This window comes from Nipponia nippon, unplaced genomic scaffold, assembly GCF_047370975.1.
Source record: "Nipponia nippon isolate SJK-2023a ecotype South Korea unplaced genomic scaffold, ASM4737097v1 scaffold_4, whole genome shotgun sequence".
Lineage (NCBI taxonomy): Eukaryota > Metazoa > Chordata > Aves > Pelecaniformes > Threskiornithidae > Nipponia > Nipponia nippon.
Window position 1 is genome coordinate 75623740 of NW_028262358.1, and position 22902 is coordinate 75646641.

A 22902-nucleotide genomic window follows, 5' to 3' on the forward strand; every position below is an offset into this window, starting at 1 on the left:
TCAATTGCTGGCCGCGGCCACTTCTGCGCTGCTCTTCAGCTCCCGGTTCACATCCCCACGACCGCAGCCCTCACCTGCTGCTTTCACTGGGACCGTGGCGGGGGCTGGCCCCAATAAAACACCCACAGGCATAAGCGAGGGTATGTGAAGGTGGCTCTTTGCTTCTCCAGCCCTCAGCCCCCCCAGTCTGTCCCTTTTCTGCTTTCACCCCCACTCATCAGGTGGAGGTAAGATCAATTCATTTGTGCTCAAAATGCGCCTAAAAACACGTCTTCCAATTAAATGTAACAAAAAGGCCCTTGCAACCTTCACTTTTCACTAGCACCATGCTTTAAAACATCAGAAGCTGGTCGGCAAACTACAGGCTACCTTTGACAGTAAGCTACCCAAAACCAGAGAGGCACATCGCCGCTCTTTCTCAGCCACTCAGGCCTTTCCAAAACAGCTCTTCTCCTCTTATTTCCTACAGCCAACCTTCAGCAGACTCACAATCCCCGAAGATGAAACAGGCCTTTTGATCATACGTATTATTCTTAGCATTGCCGAAGCGAAACATCAGCCCCTGCTCCCTCTGTAACGGAGAGATGGGGAGCGGGGCCGTGCTGCCGATGGCCCCGGCTGCCTCCCTGCCTGGCTGGGGAGTGCGGCCAACCCCTTGTGCCTGGGCAGCATGCTGACTTCTCGCTGCATTTATTCTTAAAATACACCCTTTCAAGTGAAAAGCGGGTTGCTGTGGTTTGCATCCAAAAATATCGGCCTGTGTCGGAGCAGGCTTGGAAGCGTGGCCGGCAGCTCAGTGCTCCACAGGGCTCGATGCGCTTGTCTGCAGCCGCTCCCGCGTGTGCCAGCTGGGATCTTCTAGCGAGTGCTTTATCTAATAAATTCAAGGGAGAGAGAGGGAAAGCGCTGTAATTACCAGCACAAACGACAGCCCTTGCGCCAGCCCTGCCTGCCCGTGCCCTCGGGGAAGGCAGCACAGAGGAGCAGGGGCGAGCAGCACCCACCAAACCCATCGAGGACACTCCAGAGCGGCACTCGCAGCCCATGTGAGCACTGTCCCCATCATGGCATGGTGCAGGGCTGGATCCAGGCTCTGGAATGGAGGGTTGGAACCACCAGCACCCCCATGGGAGCCTCCAGGAAAGCACCCCGTCCCCTTGGTCAGTACCAGCCATGAGGGCTCTCCCAGCCCGACCGTGGGGCGATGCTGTTCCTTCCATCCACATTATCACTCTCGCTAGTAAAGATCCCCCTCCCGGATGCAAAATCAGATCCTCGGCTCTCCCCGAGTGCCCCAGCAGACGAAGCGCCCTGACTCTGTGCCCTGCTCGCTGCCATGAGCCGCCCCGCTCGTGGGACAGCATCTTCAGAAGTGGTGCCCATTCCTTCCGTAATGGCAACGGGGATGTTTTAGCCTTTCTGTTTTGCACAGGGAGGGCTGAAGGCGGGAAGGTGGGCCCACCAGCAGACTTCTATCTGCCTGTGCAGGATGGCCACCCTTTGGATTTCTGAACTTTTCCTTCTCCCTTTGCAGGTCATAAGCCTCTAGAAGAATGTATAGGCCACTTTGCGCTGAGCAGTAAGAGCTATTCATCCCCACATTCACCACCTCATTCTCTGCCTTCCTTCGGTGCAAGAATAATAATTAAAATGCAACCATAATGAAATAAATACAATTAAAAGACAGCTGCTTTCCTTTTGGCTCTTTGCTATGGAAGGGCTGCTTCTTCCCTGTCTGCCCCTGTTGTTTCACTCACACCCACCGTCAGATAAGGTTTGATCAACCCTGCAAATTAGCAGAATGGAGATCATGTATAATTTCTGCGCCCTTGGTGCCTGGAGACGGCGTGCGCGGTTTTGCTTTCTCGCCGAGCTGGCTGCCCCCGGGGCTAACCATAAACCGCTTCGGGCCATGATGAAAACCACCGGGTGATGGGGTTTCACGCTCCCCAAGCCAAGCCCGAAGCCTCAAGCGCCCCCGCAGGCTCCTGCGAGCGGCCATCGGGAGGTGGCAGCATTTCCCCGCCGTGCGGAGCCCGGCCCGGGGCACGGCCGCCCCCCGCTGCCCCCTCACGCAGCTCAGGGGCTCTTTTCAAGAGAAAAGCAGCAATTTGTATTACTTTTGCTCTCAAGGCCGACGTTTGGCATCTCATACTTTCCATTTACCGCTTATTCCTATTTTTAGCTCTCCTCTTCTTTTCTTTTCCTTCCTTTTTTTTTTTTTTTTAAAAAAAAAGATGGGAAGGAGTTAAAAGAAGGAGCAAAAAGGCAGCAAACTGCCTGCAGCAGCCCAGGGTCTCACCGGAGCGTTGCTGGTCACCCCAGCCCCAGCGAGGATGGACACCGAAGAAGAGGGCTCCCAGGTCACCCGTGTCACCCATGGGATGCTGGCTGCAGGGCCAGGGCCCCGCCTGCTCGAGGGGATGGGGGCTGTGGTGGGGAGCCCCCCAGCCTCCTGCTCGCCTGGGGATGGGGCAACAAGCCCCACGGGAGTCCTGCGAGAGCCACCAAAGTGAGTGAGAAATCCCTCTCCTCTGGTCATCCTGGAATCTCGAAAAGGGAGGGCGGCACTGCTACCGCTCTGTGAGCAGCAACGCACCACAGGCGGCACGAAGCCCAGGGGGCCCCCGAGAAGGGACCCACAGGGGGGTCAGCACAGTAACCAGACCCGTGCCCACCCCTCTGGGCCCCCTGCAATGCAGGCTGGAGGGGGTGTCACAGCCCCACCATCCCAGTCTCCTTCGACCTCTGGAAAGGCCAGAAAGGAAAAGCAGTGAGAACATAAATCGGGGCTTGTTCCTGTAGCAAGAGCTCTCAACACCTTCCTTTACATCCTCCTGATGCCCGTCCGTGCCTCCCTGATGCAGAGCTATTGCTCCTCCAGGGGATTTAATCCATCGGCCATGTCCTGTCATCTGCACAAAATGCTCCTAAAGCCCAAAGCATTTCCTTGCCCTCAGTGCGCCAGCCTCAGCCTTCTGCAGACCACTGACCAGTTCAGATCCAAGGGAGCTTGAGAGCACTTTAAAAAAAACACCCAGGCGACTTTGGGTAACCTGAGATCTCTTTTCCAAAAGGAGCCACAGCTCATTGGAGCCCAAGAGGTCGTTTGGAAGCGCCTGTGCCGTTTCTGCCAGTGGGGCATAGCTGGTTTGAGAATATTTCCCCTTGTTTGCAGAAAGCTCCTGAGTGGAAAAACACCCAGCTCTGCCGTGGGAAGGGGCACGAGCAGCCGTGCTGCTAACCCACAGCCAAGGTCCAGCACTGGTGGGCACTGGCCAAAGCCGCTCTCAAGCACCACCCAAAAAAAAAAAAAAAAATAGAACACAGCCTCATCTCTCATTTCAAGAATCTCCTGGGACTTTTCCAAAGGCTTTCATGAAAAACTGCGACTGTGCCCTTTTTGTAGACGTAGCCCAGCACCGTTAATCTCTAGGATTCAGGCATAGGAAGACAGGCGGGACAGTGCCGGCATTTAAATGCACAAGAACAGCAGAGCCGGAGACCACACCTTGATGTAAACTGGTCGTAAACTGGTTGGAGGGATGCTGGTCCCAGCAGAGCGGCAGCACAGCCCTCAGGCGCAGGAGAAGGCACTGGGAATTCACCCAAGGGCTAATTACTAAATAAACTAGACTGGCCAGAAACAGCAGAAGGCACGTGGTGTAGGATAAGTGAGCGGTTCCCTAAGGATGAGCAGAGCACCGCTTGACGTGGCAGTGCTAGGTTAACGATTGGACCTGATGATCTTAAAGGTCTTTTCCAACCTAACTGATTCTGTGATTCTATACACAGCTATTCCTCTGCACTGAAATGGTGTTTCTGCAGAGGCCCCTACCTGCTGGAAAGCTGTGATCTTCACAGCACAGTCAAGGAAACAGAGGGGCGTTAAGGAAGGTTTAACTGCTAATAGGTTGGTATCATTTTTTATAAATAAAGACGGGATTTCCATCTCATTACTTACCCCTGGCAAGTAACGTAATTGCCAGTAATGCATTTGTGAATTTGTTACGTCGTGGCGCTGCTGTGCGGGGCTTTACTTCTGCATCCTGGCCACAGTTTGTGGAGAAGCCCCCTGTGGGACTTGCTGCTGCAGAGGCCCGTTTGTGGGGTGCGGGGCATGCCAGAGCCCTGCTGCTGGGGTGCCCTGTGCCGCTGCACCCCTCCCAGACCGACGTCCTTCCAAACCCAACCCTCTCCCCAGGGCTGACCCAGGAGAAGGGGCTGAGGGGAAACGTCCATTCTCCCTCCCCCTTTTCTGTTTGCTTTTGCAGTGTTATTTTTAGTGGCGGGCTGGTGGTGCAGGCCTGGCTGGTGCTGAGGCTCCCCGAGCGGCCTCCCTGGCACAGCTCTGGCAGCGGGCACTGCCACTCGGTGCGCCTTCCGGACAGATTCACCCTTGAGCAAAAGCATCCAGGGCTGCTCCTCTTGCTTGAAGCCCCAAGCCCGGAGCCCTGGTTGTAACCCCCAGTAACTTCATGCATGCAACTGGCATGGCTAAACATCTCCTCCTTGATGTGGGACCAAATACCCCAATGGGACAAGTCCTCTAACACCAGCATCTGCACAAGGCTTGGCGGTGTCCCGCATCCAAACCCCACATCTTTGCTGCAACGCCAAGGCAAGGTGAACACTTCTGGTTCTCAGGCAGCACAAGGCAGTACTGGTCCCCAGGGCTCAGAAAGTCATTTTTTTTTCCAGTGAGTTTCCTTGTGCTTTCCCCACCTGTGTGTCCCGGTGACAGAGGCTTTAACATTGGCCTTTTCATTTGCACAAAGATGGCAGAGTGGCTCATACCAGTAGTGGAGATAAGAGCTGGTGGAGGCTGCCCGTGGGTTTCGGTCTCCATACGCACCAAGAAACTAAAGCAGGTGCTTGGTGTGGTGTCTCGGTGCCCTGGCGTCTCCTTAGGGAACAGGGGTGAGCAGGGCTGCCCAGAGGCAGCAGGTGCTGTGCTGGGAGGGCTCTGGGGACCTCCTCCCCACCACTGCTCGCGCTCGCGGGCACCCCGTCCTGGTCGTGCCCGAGGGCCGGCACTGGGCTTGACCACCTCATGCACTGTGGCAGTTTGTCTGCTCCTGGCGATTTGTCAGGTCAGGCAGCACGAGTGATCCCACACCAAGTCACCTGGGGCTGCCTCCTGGGGTGGACCCCTGCCCCAGGGCAGAGCCAGCCCTCTCCCCAGGGTGGCTGGCGGCCTTCAGAGCTCACCTCCAAGTGCGCATCTTTGCTAGGTATCGGGCGTTACGTATAGAATAGGTGCACTGTGCACACTTACACGCTCCTGCCAACACAGGAGTTGTTTTACGGTGTATGGGATTGTTGCCATCACGTAAGTGTTTGTTTGTATTGGGGTGGGGAACTGGGTCCTGGCCCTGCTGCATTAGGCACAATGAAGCCATGTAAAAAAATAGTCCTGCCTGGAGTTGGCCAAAGCTGAGCTCCTAGGTCCTGGTTTAAGCCTATAAATAGAGGAGGTGGTGATGTGACAAGCGGAATGCCAGCAACTGGGAAGAAGCAGCCTGGGAAATGGTTTTTATTCTTCTGTGGAAATGCTGGAAAGCAGGAAAGCATAGTTTGGCTGAAAACATTTGCAGTGCTCAAGAAAACTAAAGTCTACAAATGAATTTTTGAATATCCATTTTGTCTGTAGGCGTGAGACATTGCAAGAAAACGTATCTTTTCAATCAGGTCTTTGAGGACAGGCGGGCTGCCACAGGGGCATTCTCGAGAGCATCACTCAGGTTAAAACAACGAGCATCCTACAGGCAAGCACACCAAGAAATCCCTGGGCTTTTACTCATTGCTGCCGTACCCGTCTCCAAACGCACGCCCAGGGCTGGGGGGGAGCAGCCAGCATGGAGTGGCTCTTTCCAGCCCTGGGAAGTAGAGGGGGAACGGCAGGGATGACGCCGAGACCTCTCTGCATCTCAGTTTTGCAGGACAAGTCCCAACCTCCATCCGGGCAAAGCTGCTTGTCCGTGGTGACCGGCTCACAGAGGCGCTTCTCCGCGTGGAGCCGGCAGAATAGGCTATTTCGCAAAAGGAATCCAGTGAGTATGTATAAATTTGGAGCCTCCTGCCCCACTAGACCGCCCGCGTGTGCGTGGGCAGGTGTTACTCCCTGGGTTGTTCCCGTCCTGCCCCTTTCCGTGAACCTGGGCAAGCGGCGGCAGGGCTGAGCTGTGGCGCGAGGCAGCGTGGCTTCAGCCGAGAGGCCAGACTGCTCAGAGATAAACACGGCGGGCAAGGCAAACAGCCTGCCTCCCTTTAAATGAAATAACCGATCCCTCTCTTGTAAACATGTTCATGCAAACAGCGGCGGCCGTACCTTTATCAGCGACCGGATATTGAAGTATTGGTGCCTGTGATTTTGGCAGCTTGTTTAAGCGCAGAATTTCCTCTTACAGGCTGCAATAAACCAGGCCAATGATGTTGGCTAAGTTACTAGTTTTCTTTTGGCTAGTTGTCTGCGGATTAGAGTTTTACTATCGCTGATAATGGCACATATTCCTGTGTCACATACCTTTCTAACATGAACATTTTTAATAGTACAGGAAGAAAATGCTGTAAGAATCTCCCCTCCCCTTCTCCTCAAGGCAAAGCCAACATGAAGAGCCAGCTATAAAACAATATGAACTCTTATTGCAATCACATGGTTGTGCTAAACGTCTTTATTAACCTGATGTTCACAGAAAAGTAAACGCTGTGGGAAAATATCAACAAGGGTAAGATATTTTATTTGGCAGTTGATCACACATGACTGGTATGTGCTGTGCTATGACCATTTTAAAGCTGGTTACCAGTAGTACTGGGTACGTGCAGCAGAGATAGTACAGAGAGAGTGCGTTACAGATGTGCGCTGCCAAAAATGAAAGACCAATGAGTCAAGTCCATAACCCTACCCCAAACCCTGGCCATGGAGCAGGATGATGTATGAGGGACTTGGCCAACCTACTCATTGCTGAGGACACAAGATTTGGAGTCCTGCAGCAAACCCAATGTGAATCTTGTATCCAGCTGCGTCCCCAGCAAAAATGTCCTTTTTGGGTAAAACAGCCATGTCTGCGCAGGCACTCGCTGCCACGTGCTGCCCTGCCTGCCCCAGAAACAAGTGTCTCCGTGACCCCCCTCACACCATTTCCACTGCCCAAGGAGCCTTCTGCCTTTGCTTCCTTCATCCAGTTCTTGCTTCTCTTTTCACAGTGTGTCCGCAAGATGTCCTGGGGCTCACATGTCCTTGGAAAGATGCACCCAAGTGACACCAGTTGTAGTGAACTTGCTCTGTAACACAGATCTTCTAAGCCATATAAAGCCTTTTGGTCAACAATTATTTAGGGTAGTGAATGAGCAGGGTTTCTGCATGGGGTGCACCACGCAGCTCTATGGGTGTTGGACAGCATCTGGCCCTTGATCTGTATTCAAAATGCATCCTGTCAGCATCCCTCCGAGGGTCCAGAAAACTGAATTCTTGACTTTTTTTGTAACTAACAAAGTTTGACTAATTCAAACTCAGCAGCACAAACATCTGAACAGATTGCCTCCCCCCAGGTTTTCTACAAGGTTCTTTGTCGACAGTTACTATAATTTAGTTAAATGTCTACTGTTGTCACCAAACCTATAGCTTTGACAAAGGCACCTATTGATTTTGTCTGATGTGATCTATCCTGTATGAACACATGCAGCTTCTCACTCGCCAGCTTGTTATCTGCTACATTATTACGCATCGATTCCCTAATTTCCTTTGTATTTACCAGCTGTAGAAGTTGGTGGAGTTGTCTGGCAGTTTTGGGGACCAACCTTCATGAAGACTCTTTGCTTTACTCCAGTTTTCTCAGGAAACCTTGGCCAAAGTTAGTCAGAGGCATGGCATATTTTCTGCTAGTTTCCAGACGTTCCCTGAATGGCCTAAGCAGAAAGGGAACCCGGTGATCCGTTAAGATCTCTCCTACACTGATCTTTCTGTCAAAGCCATAAGGTCTGTCCTCTGAGGCTGCAGACGCTGACTTGTGCACATATGCACGTGCACACCTACCTTAATTCTGCTGTCAGACACCATTACATCACAATTACCATTAATTAAAATTAATGGCTGTGTCCTAATGACATGGACTAGAATTTGACCCCGCTTGTTCATCTGCATCATTATGATTTAATTTGCAGTCTCTATAGTGCTATGCCAGTTGCTACAGAGCACGTACAGCAGACCTGAGCATCTCAGGGAGATTTTCTTCCTCCCCTTGCTATTTTTGGTAGCACCAGCCCCTGCTCACTGGAGGCCCTTCACTCTGCCTGGTGAACGGTGGCTCACACCGTATCGATGGGAAGGGCTCAGATCAGAGGCAGTGAACAGGGGCTGGCAGTCTGGTATAAGGAGCTAGCAGTGATTCAATAACCCTTCACTTCCATCAGTTGTAGATAACCTGGAATAAAGAACATCTCCATGGAAATCACTTTACTTGGGACATTTTTCCTAGACTGTTATTCGGTTGTCACCAGTTTCCAAACCTAGCTTTAGCTAAAGAGGAAAGATGATAGTTTACTCCATAATCTTTTTGCACGACATCTCAAAGAAAAAAGAGTGCTTCAGCTTGTATCTGCAGGTACAGCTGTCCTCAGACAACTTCAGTGGTTTCTCTATAACAACTTGGAGGTCAGCTGGGTGTAACTGTTATAGGAAATGTACCAAAGCACCTCCTACTGTGAGGGATAATTTGTAGCACTCCCTCCTCGCAATGAGCTTGCACACAAGGAAGTCCAACAACAGAAAACTTGATTTAAAAAGATGTGTATATACACACACACACACAAACTCAGAGTTCAATGCTTGATTAAGAAGATGCTGACACTGCAGGAAATATTTTGGGGAAAAAGCCCGCCGTATTTATTCATAAGTAATTCTGCTTGTATGGGCTCCATTCTGGTGTCTAGACATTGTATGAATTGGGAGGAGAATTGCTAGCCCTAGGAGGTCAGCAATACATAATAAAGTAATCACAAAGTCTGGCCTAAACAGAAGGTAGAGAACTGGACCACCTGTAGTGTCTGACTACCTGCTACTCAAGTATTTGCAAGCAGCAAATTGAAGAAGTACATGTGACTATAACAGCGACATACTAAAATAGTGCTGGAAGAGACGTCACGAGTTTATCCAACCTGTCGCTCTGTCTGGAGACAGACTTGTCCTCCCCGTGTTGTTCCTGGTGGATGTTTGCGACTTGCTGTGAGAAGTTTCCAGTGATGGAGGTCCCCATAACCTCCCTACACAGATTGTTCCAGTGCTCCTTTATTTCTGCCAATTTTCCAGTGTCAAGCCTGACTCTTCGTTGGTGTCATTTAAGCCCATCATTCGTTATTCTACAAACCATGGATGTTGGATACACAAGATTTCCTTCCACTTTTATAGCAGCTTTCACATACTCCCCTGAGCCCTCACAAATGGTGAGGCAATGCTGTGACCAAGCTCAGCTCATGATATTCCTCCATGGATTTGCTATGTGACTCATCACTCCCCATGCTGGATTTGCACTGCTGATTTTCCTGCTGAGTTGCTGTGCTTGCCCCTAATAGACTGTCTCCTTTTTTTTTTTTCCAGGCTCTCTTTCAGACTTGGCAAGATAGTGCTGAACACCGAGTCAGTCCTCCAAGGTAACTGCAGCCCCTCCCAGCTGCCTGACAGCTGCACACGGAGTAAGTATTGTCCCTGCTCCATCACCCAAGTCATTTATGAAAAAATTGAATCACACTTTGGCTGAGACAGACACCTGTGAAACACGACTCAGTACATCCTCCTGCTCTGGCAGCACACCCCCAGTGATCGCTCTCACTCGGGGCTTTACAGAGAAATTTCACCCAAACCAAGCTCCCCTCCCTTGCTTATGAGACTAGCTCAATGCTCTTGAGAGGTTACACAGAAGAATTAGGGTTTGTGTCAGGCTTTCTTCCTCCGCTGTAGTTACGAAGGACATTTGCATAAAGCAGCTGTCATATTTGTAGAAATAAAAAGAAACAAAATCAACTCAACAACAGGAGAAGAGGCACAAACAAGCAGTAGAAAGGCTCTGCATGTTCACTGCTCACGCTACCTACATCAGCTCCAGGTAAGACCTTGACAATTAAAGCCAGAAGTAATATAAACCATAAAGTTTTTTACTGTATCTCTCTACAGAGGAACATTTTCAAAGTTAGAAACCACCACTGTTGGGTCATGGCATAAAGGAGCTTGCAGAAAGATGGACAACATCTATGTGATGGATGAAGTGTGCAAGCAGCTCTTGAGAAACGCAGCTTGACGGGAAACTGCGCCGAGCAATAGTTCTTCTCTCTCCTTTGCTTGGGGAGAACCGGGGGGGCAGACCTGGTAAACCACAGGACAGAGAGCACGTCACAGCTGATCGATAACCCAAAGTGCTGGAACAGCCGAGAAATTGTTGCTATGGATTTATATAGGGTTATAAATTTTAAAGGAAGGTCACCTGAGAGTAATCTTAAGAAGCAGGAACAGCAACTTCTCTTCTATGTGGAAGCAAAGAGAGGTGATACCAGGACAGACAAAGTTGTAAACATCATATTAAGGCATTTGGGAATGGAACGAAGGCAAGATGATGTAAAAGCTGGCTTAGGTTGTTCCAAAGATATTTTTATGGCCTGCGGGTGATATGTTCAAGGACATAAACGTGGATTTCTCAGTCTCAGTTTATGAAGAAGAAAGCCAGCAAATTGCAGACCACGACTGGACCCTCTCTGAGGGGCAGCATGACAGAGTGGGGAGGGAGGCCCCTGAGCGGCACGGCACCACCACCTGCCCCAGGCTTGGGGTTTGGGTGTCCCGAGTGGGAGAGACAAGACAGGCACCTCCCCGAGGGAGCTGCGGAGGGGCTTGTGGCGGAGCTGGCTGCTGCAGCTCCCCTGAGCTGGGTTGCCCTCCCCGTCTTGCCCAGTTTGCCCCCTCCCCTCTGCCTCCTGCCTGCAGCCAGGCGGCCAGGCTTGCGTGTCCGTATTAAAAGGGGAATAGCATTTACCTCCACCAAAGGGTCTGATACATAAAGGGTCTGATATCTCTCTGATATGTGAAAAAGCAGCTCATGGCATGTTTTTAGACCAACCTGAACACGCCTGCGTGTTGGCTATGCTCTGTAAGTGGGACTCCACCACTACACCCATGTTAATCTGTTCTGCTCCTACCCTGGCGCCTGGAAAAAATGATCCACAGGGCATTGTGCTCCCTATTGTACCCCAAAGACAGGTCCCGAAGATGTCCTTCAGGTAGCCCAATGGCATGGTATGCCCTTTAGGATTATCCTGGCCACAAATCAGCACGTAATGGTGAGGTGGGCTAAGCCTTCGGTGCTCACTCCAAAGCCCTTAGGAGTGTAATATACTGGGTATCCTGAAAAATACCACTCCTGTTATGTCTTTTCACCTCTGGCAGTAGGGGACTTTCGAAAGGCAGAGAATAAACCCCATCAGTCGCTTACAGATGCTTCTGAGGAGCACTGGGAGACAAAGCGAGCTGCAGATCTGATTGATAGACTCAGTCATTTTTGTTTGCACCTCTGCCAGACTGGCCCATGGATCTCTCTCATTTGTAGTTTCCCCAGGCGCAGCAAGAGCAGAAGTGGCACAGAAGTAACACTGTCCTCCTCAGAGCAGTCCCCTCCGAGGTGACATCCACCCACCTCCTCACATGTGAAACCCCTCTGAGAGAAGCAGTAGCGCCACCTGAAAAGAGAAGAAAATGGAGACGTGTTTGAGGAAAGGCAGTTCACACCAAGAGCAGGAGACCTGACGCGGTCACAGTGCCTTCAGGGAAGAGAGAAGGAAAGGCAACCTCTGGGGCAGAAATGAAGGGGAAAGGGATGTCAGGGCAAGAAGAGAGAGCAATAGGAATAACAGACACATACGGGTGTTCCCAAAATGGGAACAGAAGACATGCATCCTACCTGTGTTTTGTACGGAGATACCTCGTTCCAGGAGCAAAATGACTTTTCTAATGTTCTTTGGTAGCTCCCAAGCAAATCTCACTGCTACTTCGTTTTCTCATATCATCATTTTCTGCCCTGCAGAAGAGGAAGATTACAAAGAACAGGTTTTCATGCAGGTATCTGGCTCTCACTTGTTACTACATAGGGATGCTCCACAGAGCGGGATAAGACACCTTCCATGCCTTGAACTGTCCAGTGGTATGCTGTACTCATGAGAAGCAGGGAGCACCCACAGCACCGAGTGCTACTGCCACACTCCTCCGTTTGTGGCAGGGATAAGATGGGGAGGGGGTGCCTGGGGGCTCATGCCCTGCTCAGCACTGGCTGAGGCACCAGGGAATCGCTGGAGAGGTGGAAACACAGCCACGTGGCCTGGCAGACAAATGGGATGAGCAACTGGTTGGGCAGAAAACCAGTTCTGCTGCCTGCATGATAGAGAAGCTGGATTAACATTGCCAGGTCAAGTAGCAGACACATTCGGTGTGTTTCTGCCTGCTCAGTCATTTCAGACCAAGCATGGCAGGATGGAAGAGTATTATTCGGAAGCTTTTATGGATCTGACCAATACTACGGACATGCTATGGTTAGGCAAAAAGTCCCAGTTTTAATAATGAAGAAGGCAGGGCCAGAGCCTTTCCTAACTTCTAAAAATGTCTTATGAAAGAAGAATATTGGAGATGTTCTGGTTGGCACAATAAGTGCCATGTGCTGCTAACGTAGTGGCAGGTTTCAGCAGACAAGCTAGCAGCCGGGGTACTTACCTAAATAGGGCTGGGAGAGTTGTGGTGCTTCACAGAGTCATTATTTCCTGAAAACGCGCCTCCTGTGGAACTGATGCTGTCTGACAGCACGGCAGCTACAGCAAAGTATGCTAATCTTTCCCGTTTCATTTCAAATGAAAATAATGCAATTAGCTGTTCTCGTTCAGCAGTAGGCAGTATCTGATTGTTCTCAGGGCTCACTGTTCCAGTCTTATGAGTGAGGCCTCATACAATGGATTGTCCTGCAAATGCCTGACTCCAACATGATGGGCTTTGACTGCCATGGAGCAGCTCAGGTGCCTGGGAGAAAGGAGTCCATCTTCAGCTGTGTCAAGTTTAGGGAGCTGCTCAAAGTCTTGGGTTTATGCTTGGCTCACGGATCATACTTCATCCCCAAACTCTCCCTGCAAAAGGCTTCCGACGTGTTTATTTTGACAGTGTAACTCAATCAACTTTATTATTTTCTTCAAAGAAAGAACTTGCTCTTCTTCTTTATAGAACAGCAAGTATACAGAAAGGTGGAGCCCTTAACTTATTTGTCTCCCATTTTCCTTATTTGTCACTGCATGACAACATTTAAAACAGAATGCACCATTGCTTGGAAAAAATTATAACCGCTTTAGGAAAACCTAACTTCTTACCGATTAAGAAAAAATTAGCACAGTATCAAAAGTCAGATACTGATATTGGGAAGCAGCAAGGTGCCCGTATTTACTGATACGTTCAATTCCAATGGAAGAGACTTCTTTTGGCAACTTTTTAATATTACCTAGATGCACTTCTTTCTATAAAAAGCAACAACAACTAGAAGTGACAAATTATACCTGCATCACATTATCTCACTGTGATGCAAAGGATAATGTGTCACTGAAGGTGATGATTAAAAAAAAAAATCAGTCATTCAAAGTGTGTCATAGATGTAATTACATTTTATAGGAGACTTAACCTTTATTTAAACAATCTACATCTTGGAGAATGTTTCCAGAGCCTCTCCTTCTGCCTTGGTTTTAAATGCAATTATTAATCTGCATTCCATCACCTTGTCAGTGAGAAAATGAGTACTGATCCATACAAAATACACCTTATCTCAAAAAAACCAGAAGGCTCAAGCTAATTTTTAAAACCTTTTTCCAAACTTTCCCCAAAAATCTCAGTCTTTCAATTAAGCTACAAACTGAAGCAGCCACACAACAAGCAGGCCACTTGGAGAAACTCCTTCCCAGGAAAACCAATTTTGTTTTAAACCAGCCAGGAGCTAGACAGTGAGTAGCAGGAAAAAAACATGAAAATATTCCCCCAGCTCAGAATTTCTTTCCTTTCCCTGGAGCCGATTCACCTCCTCCTGACCCCCATCCAGCCCCTGTGCCTGAAGCATTGCAGCCAGCCCGTCACTGAAGCAAAACACCCTGTGCTAGAGAAACAAGTGTTTCCAACAGTGCTGATAAACCTCCACTGCGTAAAAAAAACTCTCTGCCAATATCCTGGGCTTAGCCCCTTCCTCTGCTAGAGCGAATTTAAGCCCGTGGAAATGTTGGCCAGTGCAGTGACAAAAAACCTGGATCGTTCTTATGCCACACGGTGTTCCTGTGCTTTCCTACCAAACAGAGCCACGTGAAAAACATAGGTGTAAGGACACCGAGCTTCTCAATCCCCACTGAATTCAGGGGTGAAAAGCAGCTTCCAGGCTGCTTGCACTGTGAAAAAGCAAAGCACCCTGTGCACATGCTGCGGCCCGGCTATAAGGGCGTAGAGAACAAAAACGTGAAGCAGCTGACTGATTTGGTACTTGTAGGTCCAGTCAGTAAGCAGGATTGCTGAGGGGCCCACCTTTAGGAATAAAGGTGCTTAAATCCTTTTCCTGATTCTGATCCTAAGCATCTAATTCTCACTTTTACATGCTAACATCTTTAAAAATCTGCCATTGTATGGATTTTACACGCTAACCAAGGAAAATGAGGAATCCTTTTTCCTTTCTGAGTAAAGCTGGAGAGGTAGACAAACTCAGAATCAGGAGCTCAATTCACACAGTATTGTTTCTTTTTCTTGATTACGGAACTGTAATTCCTATTTACACAGTTACAAAGGAATGCACACGTACAGAGATACAGCTTCCATTGGCAAAAAGTTCCCTTAAGAGTTATTCATATTTGCTGGTTCCACTCAGCACCTCCTGTAATGCCTGTGGGTGCTAGCAACGGGCAAAAGCTGGGAACCAAAGCGCAGTCAAATGTTAGCAGATATTTTCCTAGGTATTTTCCTCATCAGCCAGGTTTTGACGCCGTGCCCAGCTGTGAGTGAGGTCATAGAATCATAGAATCATAGAATCTTTAAGTTTGGAAAAGACCCTTAAGATCATCGAGTCCAAGCGTTAACCTAGCACTGCCAAGTCCACCACTAAACCATGTCCTCGAGCACCACGTCTACCCATCTTTTAAATACCTCCAGGGATGGAGACTCAACCACTCCCCTGGGCAGCCTGTTCCAATGCCTGACTACCCTTTCAGTGAAGAAGTTTTTCCTAACATCCAACCTAAACTTCCCTTGGTGCAAGATCAAGAGCAAGCTCGAGTCATCTCACACTGCTGTAGGAAACAGCACCTTCAGGAGATGCTCCAGTAACCAAAAGACCCATAACAAGGCGCAGGTTTCTGGAGATGTGGAGGCACGAACTAGAGCTTACGCCAGGTAACACAGTAGTGCAGCAGTCCATTGGCGTTGGTGACATAAAGCACACGGAATGACAAGGAAAAACCAGCAAACATGAATAGGATGTAACAAAGACATTGAGGACACCTCTTGGTTTCTGGACCATTGTGACATTACAACTTCTGTTTCTTTTTTTTTTAGTGGTTTTGGTCTTTTTCGTGCATTTAATGCACCATAATTGAGTGCTGAATCTTCCTGCTCTGGACCCAAACATGCATGATAGAAACACAGGCTCTCTTTGTTTGAAAACAAAGGAAAATGTCTGTTTTTTAAGAAAACGGCAAGGAGCATGGACTAACCAAGGCTGGCTGTGCTCAGGTGATGGCGGGTGCAGCGCCTGGCTCCCACTCTGGTCTTGCCTGGGTGGAGATGAAGCCTGTGCCACAGGGGAAGGTGTGAGGGACAGTGCAAGGATGCTCTGCCCCAGCACCTTGTGTCAGGGGCACAGAGGGCAGCAGGGGATGGAAGAAGCATGTTGTCTTGTAGGTGGTTGCTAAGCCTGGGCTTGCAGCTAGAAGTTTAATTGTGTACAAAAGCAAGGTGAAAGGTGGATCTGGACTATGTTTTATTCCTTCATAAGGCTGTGCGGTAGGTTGGGCAGCTCAAGGGATCTGCCTGAACTTGCAGTTGCCCACTTGAGGGGTCTAGGATTGATGATAACTCAAACGATGCTACAGCGAAGAAATGTTTTTGGTCTTTTGTCTTGTGTGCAGCACCAACCCATTGCTGGAAGGGCACACCACATTCAGCTGATGTATCTGAGGCACCCGCTGGAGAAGCTGTTTCCATGTTGTGCGTCACACCTTGAACCACTGCGCTCTTCCCCTGACACAGATATTAGCACATTTGTTTTTTCTCTTGCTCTGTCTCTCCTACCACTTGTGTTATGATGCCAGCAAAGTAGAATGTAAAAAAAGGATGGGAATCTGCTGGGAAAAAACCCTTCACTATCAGTCTTTGCTGTAATGTGTGGACCTTGCATGGAGACCACACCATCGTTTCACCTCCCGCTGCCTTCTGTCACTTCCTTGCAGCAGAGAGAGCTGACAGGAGCAGACCTGTCTCCGCTGAACCGGGTGCCACATCTACTGTCAGCGCCAAGTCAGCGCTTATGGCTCTCCAGGCACCCCAGCAGCGGTTGGATTATTTCCATGCCGAGTTACTGCCCTCGATAAATGAAACTGCCCCCGGGGGGACGTTTTCCCAGGGAGAGCTTTCTGTATTCTGAGGAAAGAGTTTAAACATCAAGAGGGCAGTGAAAGGCATGTCGGTTTTCCACCCAGGGGAGTTTTGTGTGGCAATCCTGAGCAAAACGCAGCCGCTCAGGAGCTGCTCTGTGAGCTTTCAGCTGCAGCAGGTCCCAGGGAAGAGTTCACTTGATGAGGACCAGGCAATGGGGAGACACCTCACAACTCAGAGTGTCCCCCAAACAAGCAAACCCAGCAGGGGTTAAGGTGAGCTTCAGCTGTGCTCATCCTCCGTGCTGAGCTGAATCGCACCCGCTCCGTCACGCCTTGCCCTCCCAGTCTCCGTCATGAAGCAGCAAGAAGGAGAAAACACTTTTTTTTGTTTTCGCCCTTGTCTTTTTTTCTTTTTTTCTTTTTAAATGACTACCACAAAAGCTAGCTGAGGAGCTTAGGAGCAGCTGCATTATCAGAAATTTTTTTTACCTCATTAAAAAAATTTATCCTTTTAAAATGAGAGCAGCAGAATGGAGATTAGAGCTTCTAGTGCTTCACCGGGTGTTACTTAGTACCTGTGGATCATTACATTGATAAAAATATGTACAGACTCACTTTTCAGGTTTAAAAGTGTTTTGTCCTTTTGTTTGCTTAGCTAAATGAAGAGGTTTTGTTTGACCTGTGATTTTGAATCCAGCTGGCTCTTTAATATACAGTGACTCACACAAAGCAGCCTGCAGAGTCGGTCTCGTTTCCACCGTTACACCACTGGTTTCAGCAGAAGCCCCACAGAAAATCAAGTGGTGTGGGGGGCTTTTGGCCTGGCTCCCGACCAGGCCTTCCTCACCAGAGCTGTGCTCTTTCTGTAATTGCTCCTGTGGAAAGGAGGGAGCTAATCACAGAGAGAGGTACTTCACGCAAGCCAAATTGCCAGGATCTGGCCTTTTGAGGCACTACATGTCCTGTAAGATTTTCAAGGTTAGTAATAAACCATTAGTTTCTAATGAAAATTGGAGCTGAGGCTGAGGACTTCCTGCCTGCCTCAAAATGGTAATTTTTTATAATGAGATACTGTCATTATCTTGGCTGATGTGCAATAGAGCATCACTGGTTTTAGCTGGGAGCAGGCTGGGAGATCTTTAGACCAAGACTAACATTATTTTGTCTACTTCAGAATGAGCCAAAGAATTTTTAAGGGTAGTAAAGCAGGAAATCTCATTTCCATTTTCCGTAAAGGCTATGTGTAATATATAATTACAAAACATTTGGCCTAATATGGTGGTAATGGCAATTTCTATTGCAGTTCTGCAGTCTCTATGCAGGCAAAGTTGCCCGTTGACTTTTGGAAATACAAGACCAGACATGGTACGTGGTTGTCCCCTGAGCTGGCTCCCCATCGGGGCTGTGTGGCGGTCATGGCGATGCACTGCCCAGCAACTGGCAATGGGGGCTCCAGGAATTTTTATCTTTCACAAATCGTTTCATGACCAAGGTAAAAGTGCCATCATCTGACAACATGAGGAGTTTGTGGGCCCAGATACTCCAAATGTAACACCATTTTCTCAAATAAATGTCTGCTGTTTCAATAAAAAAACTCAGCAAGGAAAATACAGGCGTCATGCTATATGCAATTCCTGGACTTCCTCCATCAGGAATTGCAGCTCTTTGTTTTCTAAAGTGAGATGTTATTTGGGGAAACAAGAGATTATGTAGCCTCCTTTATGTTATTCTCTTCAGGTATCCCTGCAGATCAGGACTCGCTTGGAAAATGAAAGGCCATATTTTACTGCAAGTGGCTTGACGTCAACTCCACTCTCAGGGCTAACCAAAAACCATCAAAATACTCTCTCCTCTTTTGCCTTAGTCTTTCCCAGAAATTATGAGTCAGCAAAAGCTTTCTGAACATGGCATATAGAAAAAAAAACCCACATTTGTATTGTCCCAACAAAATGAATGACTAAGGTCACTGTAACCCAAATTTGCTTCCTAGAAGAGAGGAAGAACACTCGGGGAAATACCTTACAGGTGTCGCATTTTTAACAGGAGGGATCCAGCTTTCTTTTGTAGATACAGTAAATCATTGGGGAAAGTGCTAAACTGAAAATGCAGTCCTGTAGTAAAAAAATGAAACAAAGCAAATAACATGTTGGGCTAAAAATGGAAAAGCAACTCACCTAAGAAGTCCTTTGCACTCCTGGATTAAGTGGTTTATTACTGAAGTAGGATTCTATCCATCTAAGTTTTCTATGTCTAATTTTTATACAGGTTGTCACTGCTTAATGAATTTATGGTGAAAAAAAATCCCTGATGCCCAGTTCCTGACAGTTAATGGAGGGGGGGTGGCATCAGAGTGGTCTCTAGCAGATTCTGTCTCCCTGACTTCAGGGTCTAAAATTACGTGTAAGAAATTTCTCCTAGGGGCTTTTAGAGCCAATACTGGTCTTCAGAGCCTGCGCAGGGTTCCCAGGACCCTGCTCAGGTCCTACTCAGCAGCTCACACTTGGGTGCAGGTTCAGCGCCGGGGGGTGAGGACCTGCATCCCGGCACGGAGCGCTGCCTGCGGGAAACACTGAGTAAAGGAACCGATGGCAACCCTGCCCTGCCATTTTACTGCGGTCCACACAGGAATGACAAAGATTTATGAGACTAATGCTTAGCAGATGGCAAGTTTTCCAGTTTTACCAGAAAGTTTTGCCAGATTTCACTAGTCTGAGGCACTCGCTGGTCTTTTCTCTCAGCAGTTACTACTGTGGGTGATGCAGCGTCTTTGGCTGAGTCTATGCAGGTTACCAGCGAATGCTCCCGCCAGCAATTTGGTCCCTGGCTTTGCAGGGGGAAAAGAGCTCAGGCACACTCTGTGCCACCCGGCTGCAGGGCTAGAGGGCAGGCCTTGCCTTCTTTTATTTACTAGCTTAGAGGTAGTGTATGAGATGAGGGCTTAAAAGAGGGGGAAAAAATAACCTTTCTCACTAGCAACTTTGGAGTTCTTAATCCGAGCAGCGTTTCGACCTAACATAAGATCTGGTTTAAATCACATTTGTAACATCACTGCAACAGTGCCCTGGTGAACTGCGTGCCTGAAGGTATTCATCAATCACAGTGTCACCTTTGTGATTATTAGAATCGATGAAAATAATGGGGCTAGCAGAGTCTGGAATACAGGTTTTTTGTTTTTTTTTTTTAAATGAAATATCTTTGTATTATCAGTCAAATGGTACTGGTTTTCATAATACTTGCACTCACATAAATACAGCATTACTGATTCACAGCCTTGCTGAGGCTTGTTGGATCCTTGTGGCCCCAGCAGGCAAATGCTTGTTTCATTGCCCAGTCATGGAAACACATCAGTCCAAACTTTTTACATGGTATTATGCACACAAGTTCATCTGTTTCATCCCTTAAATACAAATTGAAATGATAGTGATAAATTATAACATAATCAGGATGTAAATGTAGCGTAACTATAAATGAATAAGCAGCAACGCTGCTTCTGAAATCTGCTGCACCTGTCATTGCTCTAAATAAATCAGTCGCCGGTGAATTTGGACCTGAGTGAAGGAGTGTTTCCAAACTCTGAACAACATTGACCTCTGATGGGCTCTTTGAAGCTGCTAAACCGTGGGATTATCAGAAAACTGTATACTGCTCCGAGACAGGCAGACAGCAAAGATGCACTTAAATGATTTTTCTACAGCTCCCAGTCCAAAAAAAGGAGGGGGAGAAACCATGCGGGTTCCCCTCAGAACCGCAGATGATAAGGAAGGTCAATTTATTGTGGCATTTTACAGGCTTTCAGGAAAGATGACTGTGATTTTTTTTTCCTTTTTTCCCCTCCAGCGTTAGACTAAAAAAGGAAAAAAAGAGCCCAGCTTAGAGTCCGATTTTCCCCCCCAGTTTGATAACTTTTGAATGGAGCATCATCATAAAGGGCTAACTTATAACTTGAAGATGAAAGCTACTGGAAACCTGGCAAATAACTGTAATTAGCAGCCTATTTGATTGGGCTTTCTGTTTCTTTGGTTGCTGGGGAATAAAAAGGAGTTTGTGCTCTTCGTTACTCTCTCTTTGCCAGACTAAAGAAGAGGACAAACAAGCAAGCAAGCAGGAAGGTGCCTTTCTTGGTGCAGTATTTCATCTCCATAGTGAATGATGATCTCTGTAGGCAGAATTACACAGGGAGCTTTCAGAAGTAAAGGGACTTCACTCAACTGGCAAATTTGCCAGCTCTCTTATTTCTAAAAGCATCTAAACACACAAAGTTATGTTACATCTTACATTTTTTATTTGTATACAAAATGTTATAATTTATCAGTATTGTGCAGCAAAGTATAGGTACACACATACATACATACACCCCCTCCCCGACACACACACACACACATGTACAAATGTAACACAAACACAACTTTCTCTCTGCCCTTCAGAAGGGCAACACTGTTTTGGCAGGTCAGCAGCTAGAAATAAGGTGCTATCATTAAGCAGTATCGGAATGTCTTCATTTTACAAATGTGATGTGCAAATTTATATACAACCACGGGTTTTGTTTGTTTTTTTTTTTTCACAGAACCCAAAACTCCATACCCCGAACCGCTCTCAGAGATACAAAGATGTATAAAGTGCTAATACTTAAGCGTGTTTCCAACGACTTCACGACGTAGTTTGAAGTTTCGAACAGGCACCGTCATAGTTCACTGGGCAGATTGTCACTGGGTGTGGTACGACAGAGAGGAAAGTCACTCAGACATCGCTGGGGGACCGGGAGCGAAAGGACACTTTAGCCTGAAAGCAGCCGCAGAAGAGCACCCACATGGACCGCTGGATTTCCTGGTTTCTGTAGGCGTAGATGATGGGGTTGATCATGGAGTTGTAGGTAGCGGGTAGCAGCGTGGCGTACGTGTACACGGAAGGGTACTCGGGATCCCCCACGACACAGTAGATGGCAAAAGGCAGCCAGCTGGCCCCGAAAGTCCCGAGGATTATAGCGAGGGTAGAGACTCCTTTTTTGGTGGCAACATAGTGTGAAGCAGTCAGAAAGTGCTGCTGGAGAGCTATCTGGTGGGCATGCCTGCAAACGATCTTGCAGATCTCGATGTAGAGATGGAGCATGATGAGGAAAATGAGAAAGAAAGAGGCGGACAGCAGCGTCACGTTGCTCTTGGTCAAGGGTCTGACGACGCTGCAGGCGGCGCGGTCGTGGAGGCAGTTCCAGCCCAGGACGGGCAGCAGCCCCAGGCAGAGGGAGACCCCCCAGGCCCCCGCCAGCATGGTGTGGATGCAGAGCACCGTCCTCTCCGAGTAGTAGGTGAGGGCGTTGTAGAGGGAGAGGTAGCGATCGACCGTGATGGCCAGCAAGCTACTCACGGAGGCGGCGAAGGAGGCGACGAGGAAGCCCACCGTCAGCAGGCTGACCGTCTCGGAGCGGATCACGTACTGGAAAACGAAGTTGAGGATGAGGCCGAGGCCGGCCAGGAGGTCGGCCGTGGCCAGGCTGCCCACCAGCACGAACATGGGGGTGCGCAGGGCGGGCGAGTAGCAGATGATGGCCACCACCAGGGCGTTCTCGCAGGCGATGGCGGTGCCGGAGACGCAGAGCATCACGTCCCAGGGGTTGAGGGCGGCGGGCGCGGGGGGCCGCGACGACAGCTCCAGCGAGGCGCTGCCGTTGCCGCCGCCGCCGCCGCCGCCGCCGGCCGGCAGCCGCGGGGCGGCCGCTCCGCTCTCGTTCAGGGCCGCCGCTGCCTCCATCGCCGCGGCTGTGCGGGGGCAGAGGCGGTGAGCGGGGGCGGCGGGGCGGCGGGGCGGCGGGGCGCGCATCCCGGGCGGCGGCGCCGCGCCCGCCCTGTCTCTGGTGCTGAACCCGCGGAAGTTTCCCGCCGGCCCGGCCCGGCCTCCGGGCCCCGCCCCGCCCCGCCCCGCCCCCCCCGCCCGCTCCCGGGGCGGCCTCCGGCGGGGCGGGGAGGCGCGGCGGGGCGGCGGCGGGGGGCGACCAGCGGCCAGCGCTCCCCGCCCGCCTCCCGCTGGGCTCCGGGGCAAGGCCGGGGCGCGGCACGGTCCCGGAGGCGGAGGGGGCGCCCGGGGGCAGGAGCGGAGGAGGAGAAGGAGGAGGAGGAGGAGGAGGAGGAGGAGGAGGAGGAGGAGGAGGAGGAGGAGGAGGAGGAGGAGGAGAAGGCCCCTGCTCCTCCGCCCGCCCTCCTCTCCCGCCGCTGCTTTTCCCCCGCTCTGCGGGGGGTTGTCCCGCCTTGGATGCCCGCCGCAGCGCCGCGGCGGGGG

The 22902-nt window shown here is 49.6% G+C and overlaps 1 protein-coding gene across 1 annotated transcript; it reads right to left on the reverse strand.

Annotated features, from left to right (window-relative positions):
* Window positions 1–21079: 21079 nt before the first annotated feature.
* Window positions 21080–22377, reverse strand: GPR6 (G protein-coupled receptor 6). Its single transcript, XM_009463368.2, has one exon. The coding sequence runs from the start codon at window positions 22375–22377 to the stop codon at window positions 21370–21372; it is 1008 nt and encodes a 335-aa protein (XP_009461643.2). The 3' UTR covers window positions 21080–21369.
* Between the last annotated feature and the right edge of the window lie 525 nt (window positions 22378–22902).

Coding starts and splice junctions, on each gene's coding strand:
- GPR6 (XM_009463368.2), bottom strand. CDS start 22,377: ATGGAGGCAGCGGCGGCCCTGAACGAGAGCGGAGCGGCCGCCCCGCGG.